Source organism: Oryzias latipes, chromosome 1 (assembly GCF_053564925.1).
Source record: "Oryzias latipes strain Hd-rR chromosome 1, Olatipes_Hd-rR_3.1".
In the NCBI taxonomy this organism is placed as follows: domain Eukaryota; kingdom Metazoa; phylum Chordata; class Actinopteri; order Beloniformes; family Adrianichthyidae; genus Oryzias; species Oryzias latipes.
In genome coordinates, this window is record NC_136237.1 from 39,353,254 (window position 1) to 39,367,628 (window position 14,375).

The 14,375-nt window shown below is 40.4% G+C and overlaps 2 protein-coding genes across 3 annotated transcripts in view; one reads left to right on the forward strand and one right to left on the reverse strand.

Annotated features, from left to right (window-relative positions):
• Nucleotides 1–584: 584 nt before the first annotated feature.
• Nucleotides 585–3,604, reverse strand: LOC101175621 (group XIIB secretory phospholipase A2-like protein). The gene is made up of 4 exons (XM_004065547.5): nt 3,144–3,604; nt 2,513–2,601; nt 997–1,162; nt 585–865 (listed from the first exon to the last, which is right to left on the reverse strand). Exons 1-4 carry the CDS (start codon nt 3,412–3,414, stop codon nt 747–749), a joined length of 645 nt encoding a protein of 214 aa, XP_004065595.1. The 5' UTR covers nt 3,415–3,604; the 3' UTR covers nt 585–746.
• Nucleotides 3,605–4,382: 778 nt separating this feature from the next.
• Nucleotides 4,383–14,375, forward strand: part of LOC101155004 (uncharacterized) — a 44,783-nt gene continuing 34,790 nt past the window's right edge. The window contains exons 1-11 of one of the 2 annotated variants that reach the window (XM_011483146.4): nt 4,383–4,705; nt 4,813–4,876; nt 6,638–6,946; nt 7,033–7,134; nt 7,218–7,332; nt 7,419–7,528; nt 7,594–7,730; nt 8,211–9,346; nt 9,411–9,512; nt 9,659–9,744; nt 10,048–10,684. In XM_011483146.4, coding sequence (XP_011481448.1) covers nt 4,623–4,705; nt 4,813–4,876; nt 6,638–6,946; nt 7,033–7,134; nt 7,218–7,332; nt 7,419–7,528; nt 7,594–7,730; nt 8,211–9,346; nt 9,411–9,512; nt 9,659–9,744; nt 10,048–10,290 — 2,487 coding nt within the window. In that variant the 5' untranslated portion in view covers nt 4,383–4,622 and the 3' untranslated portion in view covers nt 10,291–10,684. Of the gene's footprint in view, nt 4,706–4,812; nt 4,877–6,637; nt 6,947–7,032; nt 7,135–7,217; nt 7,333–7,418; nt 7,529–7,593; nt 7,731–8,210; nt 9,347–9,410; nt 9,513–9,658; nt 9,745–10,047; nt 10,685–14,375 lie in introns of those variants that run through there. The other variant, XM_078947185.1, reaches the window with a different exon arrangement.

Sequence of the window (14,375 nt, forward strand, 5' to 3'; positions counted from 1 at the left end):
TTTTAATTTACTTTTCTGTATCTGTGCAAAAATTCTTAACTTAGAAGGATTTAATGTGACTCTTAAGGTTTGTGTGCACCTGAAGAGGAAACATCAGAGCAACTATATGAGGTGATTTTCAAACCCTGTTACGTTTCTAAAGGCAAAAAACTTTTTTTCCAGGTGTGCAAAACAAATCACAGCTGTGAATATTTTTTTAGACGGTCATATTAGCTACAAATGAGTTTTTACACAAGAGCGAATAGAAAATGCAAAAGCACTGAATAATTCTGCAATTCTGTTTAAAAAAAATTTTTTGGAAATAATTCATCAAAAAATGTGCTGGTATCCATTTTTTTATGTTGAAATGAATCACATTTTTAAAAATTATTTTTTCTAACATCACTCTCTCTTTCATACTCTTTCTGTTCCTCCGGTCCAACAAAAAACGCTTAGAAATATAATTGTAAAAAAGGCTTAGCCTCAAATACAAAAGGGGTTTATTCAAATATACTCCAAAAGATTCATAACCCCATGTTGTGACATTTAAATATGATATGTAACTGCATATAAACAGTCTAACATATAAACTCAGTTCAGAGTCATTGATGAATTTAACTTTTAATGGAAGTTTATGAAATAACAGACGATGCCGCAAAGAAACTAACAGAACAGCATCAAGAAGTTTTTAATAAATTATGCTTTTATGGGACTTCAGGTGGAAATATGTTGATTCCTTTTGTTTTGTTTTTTAATATATAAATAGGTCAGAGTTCATCTTTCTCCTCTCCAGGACAGAGGCACGCTGCCCTCTGGCTGTTCATGTAGGGTTTGCAGCCCAGAGTCCACACGGTGTTGAACAAAGTGTCCGCCACAGTTTCACAGGCTGGAGATGAGAGCAGCACAGAGGAGGAGGTTCAGTGCACAGATGAGGGGGGCTCACATTAACTAAATGATCAACATGCATCATTATTCGAGGTGCAATAATAAGTTTGAGGATCTGAAAGACGAACTCGCCTTCGACTTTTGAGACGAAGCCGAGGCTTTTCTTGAGGTCTGAGCAGATGCTGTGGAGGCACCAGCGGAACTTGGAGTCGCAGCGGTATTTGTTGGAGCCGCAGGTGTCGTAACACGTGTCCAGCTGGTTGCAGCATTTGGTCATGGCGGGAATGCCAACGTCAATCTGACTCCAAAGAGGGGGACAAGAGAGCGTTTCATCAAATTACATTGAAAATCCTGCAGGCTGCAAAAGCAAAGTTTGAGTTTTACAGGAAAATATCAATAGAATAAAAAAATCTGATCTTCATTTTTCTCTCGTTTCCCAAAATTTAGACGACAAATTTGGAAAAAACAAAAGGTTAACAGGATGCCATCAGGAAACCTGTGAGAGCAACCAGTTTTAATTTAAAGTTAAGTTTCGGTTCAACTGTATCTTTTATTTTTGGAGATTGAAATACTTTTGCTTATCTTTTTTTAGTTTTAGCAAGTTTGGTCTTTTATATATTTAACTCAAATTTTGACCCAAAGCAATATAAGAGTTAAGTAAATGTGTTTGTAAATAGATTTAGACACTTTCCATACTGGTTCTGATCAGTTTCCTGATCAAATCAAGCAAATCAAAAGCCGTTTGTAATCAGGAGACAGTTGGACGTTTGAGTGTAGCTGAAAGCAGAGACTCGCTGTTTACTTGCATAAAAAGAAATTCACACTTTGTGATGATTTATAAAGAAAACAGTAGAAAATTCTGATTTAAAATCAAAGACTGTTTTTTAACAAGAAAATCTTATTTAATTATTTTGGGAATACCTTACAACTTGCTTTTAACTACGGTAAGCTTTTATTTTCCTAATTGTGGCTGAAAGAAAACATTTTACAAGCACGTCAAAAATTAATCTTAAGTTATCAAATAATTCTGTTTTATATTTTTCATTTAAATCTCAATATAATAGTTTAGTTGTTCAGACAGTTTTATGGCAGATGTGCAGATCAGAGATTTTTACTGCATGTAAGTTCACTTAAATCAGTTGTCTGCTCTAAATTGATGTTTTCTTGTTTTCATGGGACAATATCTGTCTCTCTAATTGGTAACAGGGACAGGATATCTTGATAGTTATTAAACAAACACAAATCCCCCCCGCTTAGTATTTTAGTTAACTTAAAATCCATAAAGAAAATTTATTTTTCTGAGAATGTTGAGAAAAATTGTACTAATTCAAAACAGTAAATGGCCTTTGTTTTATAATTCGATCCAAAAATATGTTTTAAAGAATTGTACGTTTTCTGCAAAAACAATTTTGCCTTTCTAGTTTGCAAAAACTAGGAAACATTTTTATCTGTTTGGAGGTTCTTCCGCTGAGAGTTCAGGACAGGAGGAGACACTTTAAATTTAAAGCTAAATTATGAAACTGTTGGTAAATGTTTGGCTCCATTTTACCGTCCTTTTTTTTTTAAAACCATCATACGTTTGGTGTAAACCAGCATCAACAAGTTAAGGCTAGTTCTAACTTTTTTTGGTTGGACAGCAGAAACTTACCCCCTCTGGAATGGGAAGGCCAAAGAAGTAGGAGCTGCATCCGTCCGGCTCGGGCATCTTGAAGCCGGGACGGGGAAGAGGAGCTTTACCTGAAAGATCAGGATTCTGATCAGGACATCTGGACTTTAAGAACCGTGTCAGCTTGAAACCAAAAAACTCTGTTTGCATTTGTGGAAACACTGGCTTCTCGCTGGGTTCAAACCCTTTTCCATGTGTGTGTCAGCGGCTGCACGTCACCCTTCCTTTCGCCCTGAGGCCACAGTCCGTTTGCCAGATAGTAAGGACAGAGATCCTACAGGGTAAATCCTATCGTTCACAACGGGACTTAGAATTTTAGAGAGCAGCAAATTGGTTTGGAGAAGCGTTTTTTGATCTTTAGTTTGTCTAAATAACATAAAATTGAAAAACATTTCTGGAGGTTTGTAGTTATCAGTCAGATGGACTATATATTTACTTTTTGTCATTTTTGTAGAATTTTATCCTAAAAATACGTGGAGAGAGGCCATAAACTAAAGGCCAAAGAAACTACGGACACATCAAAATGACCTAGTTCACTGAGGCTCCTTAATGGGTCCATATGAAGTTGAATCCCAACTCTGTGTTCAGTATCATAACCCTCTTGCAGACTCACCAAATCTACAGCGATACTGGCACACGCCATCTCGTCCACCCATGAACTCCAGCATGGAGTCAAAGTAGCCGCTGACGGCCTCAAAACCGCCTCTGAGGGAGTTCACTCCCCAGCTCTCGTCATCCTCCTGGGTCCCGTCAGAGGCTGCGCCGGACGGAGGTGGAGGCTGGGCCGTTGCTGCTGCAGGATCCCCGGCGTCCTGACCTAGCCCACTGTGGATGGAGAGGCCCAGCAGGAGCAGAACGAGGGCGAGAGGGGCCAGGCGGCTCATCCTGCGGATCAGACAGCTCAGTGGGGGCACAAACGCCAAATGCACTCACACAGGCAATCCTCCAGCTGTGTGCATGCTCTGAACTTTGAGCCAGACTCAGGGGTGGCCTCGCATGTGGAGGAACAAAGTCCAGCTTCTATCTCACCTTTTTCACAGATCAGAACTTTTATCACTGTGGCTGATTGATGAATGTCCTCATTGGGACACAACAAATCACGTCATTTCCAGTCCTTTTGTACAGGTTGATGCATTAAAACTGAGAGACACTCGTAAAAATAAAAGCATATCAAATGAATCACACTGAAAACATAACTGGGGTCAATTTAGCACATTTTGGTTTTATTATTTTTTAATCAATAAATGCAATCACAAATATCTGCTGCTACAACTTTCAAAAGAATTGGCAATCATTCCAACAAAATCTTGTAAACTACAGGAAGAACTGAATTAGAAACGTTTAATCCTGTTTATGTTTCTGACTGAAGAAGTCAGAATTTAGTTGCTTTTATTCTCTCCACTAAAATGTAAAGACAGTAACATCCTTGGGAAAATATCGATGCATTTCACATATTTTATAAATGTATTGGAATCAAAAACCTTTTCATATGAAAATATATTTTATTCATTCATCTTCTTCCGTTTGTTCCCTTTCAGGGTCACGGGGCTGCCGGAGTCTATCCCGGCCACTTTTATTATTTATTTTTTATACACAGACTCAGAAACGTGGGCTTATCCTATGGTACTAATGTAGAAATGCTAATTAGTTGGGCGGAACATCAAGCACAAAAACACGGAGGGGTAAAAAACAATGAAAGCAGCACACATCTGCATTATTCCCTATGTCGAACATGTTTTAAAATTGTTTAAACTATAACACATACATTGTAAAGTACTGCAATTTATTTGTAGTTCTAAAAACTTAAAAGTAGTTCCAAACAACAAACAGAAGAAAAAAGCGCCCCCCCCCTTCTGTAACTTGGTAGAGTCCAAGGACGTGACGTAGGTCCAAACACGGAAGAAAACGACGACAATGTGCTTTTTAAGTGATCTTGCTCTGAATACTTTAATTGACTAGAAAAAAATGAATAGTAGACAATCAAATTAATGTTAGACGAAGATATTAATGTTTTTCACGCCAAAGTGTGGTTCAGTCCGTGTTTACAGCATTAGCTTCACTCCGTCCTCCTTGGAAGAAACTTGATTAAAATATGGCTTTTGCAAACCTGTTCTCCGGCCTGCCTTGTTTCAACGAAGCTGTTAAGGCTCCCTGTCAAGTAGACTCCACAAACCGGTACTAAAAAATCATTTTATTTTAATGGAAATGCAGTCTGAAGTTTTCAATCATCGTGTTTGTTTGTTGTTTTTTAATTGGTTTACTGTTTTTCTATTTAATTTTAGATGCGGGACAGAGGGAGGAGAGAGGAAGAGGAAAGCACAGAAGCAACCCGGGTCCGGTGTGACGGTGAGTTCAAAAAGTGAAGTTTAATGACCTACATTGATTGATTTGAGTCCACTGTTTTTGCCTGTTATGAGAAGAGTATTAATACGTTTCTATGTGCAGTTTTAAGTCACCATGCTTTTATTCTGGTAAACGCATCATTGAGATCGTTCTTGCTGCCAAAATAAAAGCATGATTTTTGTTTTTATTCCTTTAATTCAAAATGTTAGTTCAGTACGTGAAAATACATATGATGCTATAAATATAATGTTGTTTTCTCTGTCTGAGACATCTAAGCCACAGAGAAAATAATGTCAGCTCCAAGCCAAAAGTTTGAGTTGAAAACAACCATCACAAACTTTAACGCTGAGATCCCAGAACACCGACAGGCGCTCTGCCAATGACTGCTGGCTCACAAATGGCATATGGAAGTGTTAATTTCATACAACCTGGTTGGAGAAAATGGTCATCGTTGTTTGACAGCAGTGGAGGGGACGTGCTTGAGGCCTTTTGCTGGAATGGCTTTGAAATTTGGCATCAAATTTAGTTAAAATAATCTTCAAACGTCTAAATTTTAAGTTGTTCCTGCATGTAGAATCTCAATCTTATACATAAAGATTTTTTTTTAATTTAATTTGACCAAATAAAGCAAACTCTTGAAAGGATTATGGGTGATTGTTCAATTGTGGTCTTTGAGTCCACTTTATCAAATCCAACTTTATTTATAAAGCACTTTTCATACGACAGTAAAATGCTTTACAGACTTAAAACAATTAAAAAACTATTGATAAAATACACAGAATGTCTTCAACCGGTTCCCACCAACATCACAAAACATAAATAATGAATTTAAATAAAAATCGAATTGAAATCGAAGTGGAAACCTACGACGGAGTTTTAGAACCAGTTTACAAAAAAAACGAAATTTTTAATTTAAGTCGTAAATTTCCGAGAAAGAAAGTCATAACTGTTAAATTATGAGATTTTAAATCGTAAATTTACGACAAAAAATCTCGTAAATTTATGAGTTTTTATCTCGTAAATTTACAAGATAAAACTAATAAATGTACGAGTTTATATCTCATAAATTTACGACTTAAAATCTCGTAAATTTCCTTTTTTTTTTTTTGTGGCCCTAAAACAGGGGTGGGCAATTCCAGGCCTCGAGGGCCGGTGTGTCTGCATGATTTCCAGATAATCTTGCCCTACTCATGGCTGATTACCTGGTTCAGGTGTGTCCAGCCAATTAGAACATGCCAGAGCAGGGTATGCTGGAAAACATGCAGGAATGCGGCCCTCAGTGCCCACCTCTGCCCTAAAACGCTGTCGTAGAAACCTGGCTTGATGGTAAATGGTAAATGGCGTATACTTGTATAGCGCCTTTCTTCCTACAAGGACAAAGCGCTTTACAGTCACAGACCCATTCACCCAGAAGATGTGAGGAAATAGTTTTGGGGATCTGTCCACAAGCCAGTCATGATGCCACCATGGGACACCCCCTGATCAAAGCAAGCACCCAGACCCGGGAGGTTCCACTGCAACGACCTCGTTCCACGAGAACAGTGTGGAAATGATTGGAGTTAAAACAAATGATATAAAGAGTAAAATAAATGACAAATAAAAGCTAATAGTCAAATAAATAAATCTTAATGGAAAGGTAAAAATCAAAAGTAGATACAGATAGTCACAAAAAATTTTTTTTTTACCATAAATAAAGTATTTAATGTATGGAAAAACGAGTTTCTTTGATCAGATTTACAGCATTTGTGTTTTTTCTATTTATAGAAAAGAAGACACCAGACCAACACATCTGGTGATGCCTTCAAAGACAGTCATGCTAAGAACAAATACTATCAAAGTCGAGGCTCTGAACGCCACGCCGAGGAAATGAGACGTGGCCAAAAGGGTAAACCACAGAACCGTGGCAGCAGGCATCACAAAGGTCCGCCAGAAAAAAGTAATTACAGCCACAAACAGCAAAGAAACAGTTGGAACGGTCCACGTTGGAACAATGGCAGAGGCAGAAACAATAACTGGGATGACAGAAAACATATGCCAAGAAAATGGGAAAGAAGCAGAAACGACTTTGCTCAGGTAAGACGTAACTGTGTCTAAGTGTTTCTGCTTTGTGATGGAGCTCTTTCCTTTGCGTTTTTCCGCTGATATTTCCTGATCCGCAGGAGAAGCCCGTGTTTATGAGTGAGGAGTTCAAGGAGCAGAACGCCCTGGAGGTGGACGGACGCTTGCTGTGTCGACATTTCCTTCGGGGGCAATGCGTCAAGGCACGAAAATGACCAGCCCTTCCTCCCGTTCTCTACGTTTGCGGTCCTCTCTTACGATTCTCATCTTTTCTCCCCCCCTGCAGGCCGACACCTGCCAGCTGGAGCATGTCCAGAGTTGCAACGACCTCATTAAAGCCGTGTGCAAATTTTATGTGGTGGGATGTTGTATAAAAGGAGAGAGCTGTCCGTACATGCACAATATCCTTCTCAGCCGTGTTTTTGTCAGGCGTCATATCGGTGCACCAAACTACAGACTGTTGCGTATTTCCTGAACTCTGCTGCACAATCGTTCCCGTGCAAGTACTTCCATCAAAGAGGAAAGTGCCTCCAGCAAGACTCCTGCAGGTTTTCCCACGAGCCGCTCACAGAGCTCACGAAGAAGCTGCTGGACGAGGTTTGTGAAGGTCAGACTGTGGGAAAGGTTGTCAAAAAGGTTGCTGAAATGGCTTCTCGCTGCAGGCGATAAAACGGGACATGGAAATCTGGGAAGAGAGAAAAAAATCTGAACAGGGGTCTTCGGGAGAGCCGGCAAACGTCAACATGTCTGAATTTCCTCCACCAAATGATCCTCCTGATATTCCTGTGGAGCTTCTCAGGTATGCAAATCCTAACTGTTACTTTTGCATCAGTCAGGATGAACTTTCACCTGATTGGTTGAATGTTGTTTTCCTGTTTATTTTTCTTCATTATAGTATCTTCCGCCATTTTTTGCCGCCTAACTCGTTCTACAATCTTTCAACTATTAAAAGTTCAGCTCCATTAGCTTTTTACAAGCTATGACTTTTGGGCCTTAAAATCCTTGAACTTTTACAAATATTCCAGGATTTTTGCCTCCATAGAAATACATGGGGAATGCTTGGGGCAGATACCTGGCGGTGGCATTTTTCACAAAAATTTATTTTTCATTATTGTGCTATTTTCACTTTATTTATAGTCAACTTTGATTATTTCTTTATTATTATTTTTTTTGCCAATTTATTACCCTTTAGGTTTCATTCATCATTATAGCATTCAACCCTGCATATTCTCCTGGAAATGCAGCTCCTCCTAGTTTTTCTTTGTCTTTATTCTTTCAGGCCGAGTTTTTATAACAGCACAGATGTGGAGGAGCAAACATCTCTTGGTCAGAACGAAGAGCCGGATCCTGGATCAGAAGCTGATCCGCCTCACAGTCCCTCTTTGTCCAGTCTGGAGCAGAAGGAGCCCGTTTGTTACTCCGTGGAGGCGGTTCTCGGGCCTCAGCTTTTCAAACCGCTTTTTAGCTTCTATACAAAACCCCAAAGTCAAGATGCAACATCTCCCTCTGTCCCCCCGTCTTCTTCAGAGACGCCCTCCAGCTCGGTAAATCCGATGGAAGCTCCATATTCTGTGGATGCTGTCCTCAGGTCTTTTAAATCCATGGAAGGTTCAGAACTTGTTGACAACACAAAAAGTTTCCCTAAGGAAATCACAGATCGTCCACTTTGGTCCCAAAACCAACAATTAAAGGAAAACGCCACGATTCAAATGAAGACGTCACAGGATGACATGCTAGAAAGCTCGTCTTCTCTTCCATTTGGATACAGAAACAGTCAGCTTCCTAAAGTAACTTCTCCCACTGAAAGTTCTCCCAAACACCCTCCAAAGCTCAAACCTCATGTTTCTGTTCTGCAACCTGATTTTCTATCTTTAATGAAGCGCTCTGTTGGTGTCAGAGGCTCTAATAATGGACCTGCAACAAGTTCTGTTCAGGCCAAAGCCTCTGAAACTCCACATCAGCCCCAGAACACGCAGTCAAACCTGAAACTTGACCCCTCCTCTGAAACCCGGGATGGCTTTTCCCAACAGAGTCTCTTTTCTGGCCGTTTTGTGGGTTTGACTGACGGTGCAATGCCTAAACCCGCCTGTGTGAAGGCTCCGTCTGACCTTCAGGGCTTTAACAAACCCAAACGGTCGTTAGAAACAAAAGGGATCCCAACATCTAACAGTTCCTTTGCATCTCCTCTGGGTGGGCGCTCACAGCGTCTGGCGCCGCACCCCACCCCCCCTCCCTGCAGACCGCTGCCTGCCAGGGACACCCGGCCCACCAGGGCGTTGCCTTTGCCTCGTCGGGTCAGCGCTGATGCAAAGCAAACTCCCCAGAAGATGGAGTCTCCCAGATGCTCCTCTAGTTCTGAAACCAATTCTGCATGTCGGACTCAGCAGGAGGGGCCGGATGCGTCGCCCCCCAGAGGTGAGAGTGTGCTGCTGTCATTTTTAAGATGTTGAGGTTTTATAACAAACTCTCTTCTGTGCAGAAAAGTCTGACGGTTCAGTTCTGAAATCCCTGTTTGTGAGTCTGGGTCCGTACCAGGAGGACACTAAGCAACAGAACCACGGTCTGAGCCCAGAACCGGGAGGTCAGTGCATTTTTCTGTCCCACAGCAGTTTTGGACCGCAAGGACCAAATTGTTTTGACAATTCGTCTTTCTTACTGGATGTTTGAGAAAAAATGTCCTTCCATAGTTTTTGCTGAATTTATGCTTGATTTTGTTGTTTTTTTCAGGGATGAAAATGGAAAAGAGCAGCACAGAATGTGGTTCTTTCAAGCAAAAACAGAAATGGAAAAACAGGCAAAAGAATAAGAAAAAGGTTTGTGTTTAATTACCAACAAATTCAGATGATCAGTGCCTGAAGGGGCAACTGTTTAAATTTAAAAGGTCCAGTAAATTTTGTTAGATGAAGTCTTTGATCCAGACCGTCGTAATGGACCGAGGTAAATGCTGAAATTCCAGAAAAAACATAAATAGAGCTTGGTGGGCAGAATAACAGCTAACTTGATGAAGTTTCAGTGTTTAAAGTAGATAACTTTTCCATTTAAAGGTATGAATGGAGGGCCCCTCTGGTCCTCTCAACTTTCTTCATTTCATTCATTTTTTTTTTTCTGCCCATCAGACTCCAGCTTCCTGTAACCAGACTTCAGATAAAGCGGAGCAGCAGACAGCCGGCCTTTGCAGTCCCGGTACGGCCCCCCTTCAGCTGGGAAAGTCTGGCACGGCCCGGTCAGAACCAGCGGCGCCGCTGATGCAGGGCCACACTCGGCAAACAACAGAAGAAGGAGACGGGATCACGGGCAGTGCGGAAGTGAGCTCCTTTAAGGACCTCTTTAAGACTTTGAACTGTTCTGCTTTCGACTGAAAGGTGCACCGTTTGGTTCTGAGACTTTTTTTTCTTTTTTTTTACCCTCCAGTTTCTTTTCAAAACATAAAAAAATTCACAAAACAAGCAAATCTTCCATATTTTCTTTCTTTTTTGAGCAACTTCTTTTTTTAAGTAAGATTTTCTGTCAACGCAGGTAATATTCCATCATTTTGAGTTAGCTGTTCTTTTGTTTCTTAGATTTTTTTTTTAAAATTGAAATTAAGTAGTTTCAATTCTTTTATTTTGTTTCTCTGTTCCCAAAACACAGAAAAATCAATGAAGACAAATTTAAAGTAGTTTTTTTTACTGCACTTTAAATAAAGTTTTGTACAAAAAGTTTGACCAAATCATGACGAAGAATAAAAAGAAAAATCTAAATATTAAAACAAAATGTTGTCTTTATATTTAAGAGGTAGGAAACATTATTTTATTAAGTTTATATTTAGGGAATAATTGTTTTTTATTTATGCAATTGCATTATTTAACGTGATATATTCGCGCTTTCTACCATGGTCCGGGTGAATACTCGATTCTGATTGGCTGCTGGGTGTGCATTAAAACCTGATAACCGCACGGTGAAAAAAGAAGTTCCGGTCACCTAGCTTAAATGTTTTGTATCACTGCGCCAGCTTCTTTAAAACCAGCTTTTGCTTCATCATTTGGACAAAAACAAGCAGTAAGAGGTGAACTTTCTCTCTGAACTGATGCTTTATTCAACCCATTGGAAAGATATATAATCGCCGAATCTTGACTGCAGCGCTGTTGCTGCGCGACGCGGACTACATGTTACATGATGCGCCGCATAACGTAACAAATGGTCTGCTTTTTGTGAAAAAGAGATCCAAATCGGAAAAAAAAGAAGAATTAAGTAGTAAAAACTGGTTAATAAGTATTGCTTTTGTAAGTGATCATGGTATTAAAAAGTAATAATGCACACTTCGTCGGCCATTATATGTATGGCTGTCCTTCGTATGTCGAAGTTGACTGTCTTGAGTTTGAGGATTAAAAATGACAGGCTCTCATGTGGTCTGCTAGTCCAGCACGGGATCTGCAGAAGCGATCACATTTCAAGCATTTGAAATCGGTTGAAGTTGCTACGGAGTGACGCCGGTAATGTGCCTGTTGGTATTCACGTTGGCGTTGGTCTTCAATGGTTGTCATGGCTTCCTTTAAAGTTGCACGCCATTTGGATTTTTGTAGGGCTTCTTCTTCCCAGTTGTAGTGTGGGATGCTTGCTCTCTTCATGTGTCGCTTTAGCACATCTTCATAGCGTAGTGTCTGTCCACCGCGGCTCCTTTTTCCTTGAGAAAGTTCTGAGTAGAAGACTGCTTTGAGTAATCTATTGTTGGGCATCCGACACACGTGCCCTGCCCATCGAAGTTGTGCAGATGTTATTAGGGCATCAACGCTAACTGTGTTGGCACGTCTCAAAACCTCAACATCTGGGATACGATCTTGCCACTTGATGTAGAGAATGAAGTGAAGGTGGCGAAGCTGAAGTCGTGTTAGAGCCTTGATATGTCTGCGGTAGAGTGTGGTACACTCGATGGAGTATAGCAAACAGGGGATGACTGCGATTGCATATACCTTCACTTTGGTACTTGTACTGATTTCATGGCAACTCCACAGTCTCTTTTGTAGTGCACCATAGGCCTTAGTGGCAGAAAGTATTCTCCGTTCCACTTCCAGATCAGCTGAGTTTGAGTTAGTTAAGGTACTGCCCAGGTAAGAAAACTCTTTGTTGACTTCAGTGGTTCATCATGGACCATAATCGTCTCCGGGTGTTTGTTGGATAATGTGGTCAAGCTGATACAGTAGTTCGGTTTTAGAGATATTAATCTTCAATCCAAACATCTCAGCTGCAAAGGAAAAGCGATCTACAACCTGTTGCATATCAGATGCGTTACTAGCTACAAGGGCTGAGTCATCAGTATAAAGTAGTTCTCTGACACACATCTCCTGTGTCTTAGTGTGGGCACGAAGACGGGCGAGGTTGAAAAGTTTACCATCAGTTCTTGTGCGGATGAAGACACCCTTGTTTGGGCCTTCTTTCATAGTGGGCGGTCGTGGTGCAGCGGTAGGGCGGTCGACCCATGATCGTAAGATTGCAGGTTCGATTCCCGCCTTGCACGCCCATGTGTCGAAGTGTCCTTGGGCAAGACACTGAACCCCACCTTGCCTCTGGTGGGAGGTTGGCGCCAGTGTTCGGCAGCGGAGCCGCCGCCAGTGTGTGAATGTGTGTGTGCATGGCTGAATGGGACTGTGACTGTAAGGCGCTTTGGGCCTTCGTAAGAAGGTAGAAAGCGCTATATAAGTATACGCCATTTACCATTTAGTATCCAGTACAGCTGTAAGATATAGAGAGAAGAGGGTTGGTGCCAGAACACAGCCTTGCTTCAGGCCATGTTTAACTGGAAAGGTGTCACTGGGTTCACTACCAACTGAAACCTGTGCCCTCATTCCATCATGAAATTGCCTAATAATGTTGACAAGCTTGTCTGGGCAACCATAAGTTTCAAGGACCTTCCATAGAGTTGTACGATTGACTGTATCAAAAGCCTTTGTAAAATCTACAAAGACTATATAAAGTTGTTGGTGCTGTTCTGCTGCCTTCTCCTGCAGCTGTCTCAGAGTGAAAATCATGTCTGAAGTGGAACGACCAGCCCGGAAACCACACTGAGACTCAGGAAGTACTTCAGCAATGGTCTTTAATCTATTCAGGACAATCTTTGCAAGCACTTTTCCAGCTATGGCCAGTAGTGACATACACCGATGGTTTCCGCAATCTGCATGGTCACCCTTTTTCTTGTAGATGGTGACAATTAAAGCATCTCGGAAGTCTTGTGGCACAGTACCAGAGATAAGACATCTGTTGAATAGATCTAACAGACATTCACACAACTTCTCGCCACCATATTTCAGAATCTCTGATGGGATGCCATCAAGACCAGGTGCTTTACCACTTGCTGTTGATTTCTCTGAAAATAGTCGGCCATTAGCCCTTACATAAAAGTTATGCATCAGTGGGACGTACTTGAAAAGTCTAATAGGCACACATGGAACGGTCGTGGAAAGGCACAAATTTCTTGCAATAAACTATGTTACGTACTCAAACTTAGTAATTCTCAGGAGACCAAAAATTTTGAACAGCTCAAAACAGAATTTAGGTAAAAACCCGTTGGCGGACCCCCTCGACAGACATCTGCGCACGTTGCCGAATGGCGAACACAAGAAACACTTGGAAGTACGTACATCGCGCATGTATAAAAAAAACCGAAATATCATAGGCGGAAAATATCTAAACGAATATATTAGCTGTGTGCCGCAACAAGCCTGACTGGTCTACTGACAGTTTCGTACATGAACTTTTGGCTCCGCCCTCTTTCAATGGTGTCAGAATGTCTAAGCCAAACTTGGACGGAGACACATTTAGCTGCATAAAAAACATTTTAATACTAAAACCTTCTGTTATTTAATGCTGTTGGATATGCTTTCAGTCAAGTAACATTTCATCTTAAGATACTTGGTATATTTTTATTAATAAAAGTGAAACAAAGTATAAAAACTAGTGAATAGAAAACACTTAAATCAGTTCACACACAAAAAAACAACTGAAGCAATGATTAAAACTCTAAACAGATATTAAAATGAGATATACAGACATAAATAGATCTGTTTGGACCCACGCACATTTACATACATGCAAAAAAGAGCGGTTTATGCTTAGAAATGGCAATATGATTTTTACAACTTTCCTTTTGCTCAACAGAATTAGGTGATTTCTCACAGTAAAGGTTATTTGGGGCTTACATTCAGAGTCAGAGTACTACTATGATTGTTAACTAGAATTTAACACTGTAATTCTTTTACAAAAATTGGAATAAATGTTTTTATTTTTTAAAGTTTTTCACTTTTGAAGTTGATAGCATGTCCAAAGTCTTTAAATAGGATTTTACTCTTTAATTGGAGTCTTTATTGGTTCTTTTAGAACACTTTACATTGCACATGGCTCAACAATACAAAGCAAGTTACACAGACCTGTCAATCATTTTAGTAAGATTTTCATGAAGATGGACGCGTGA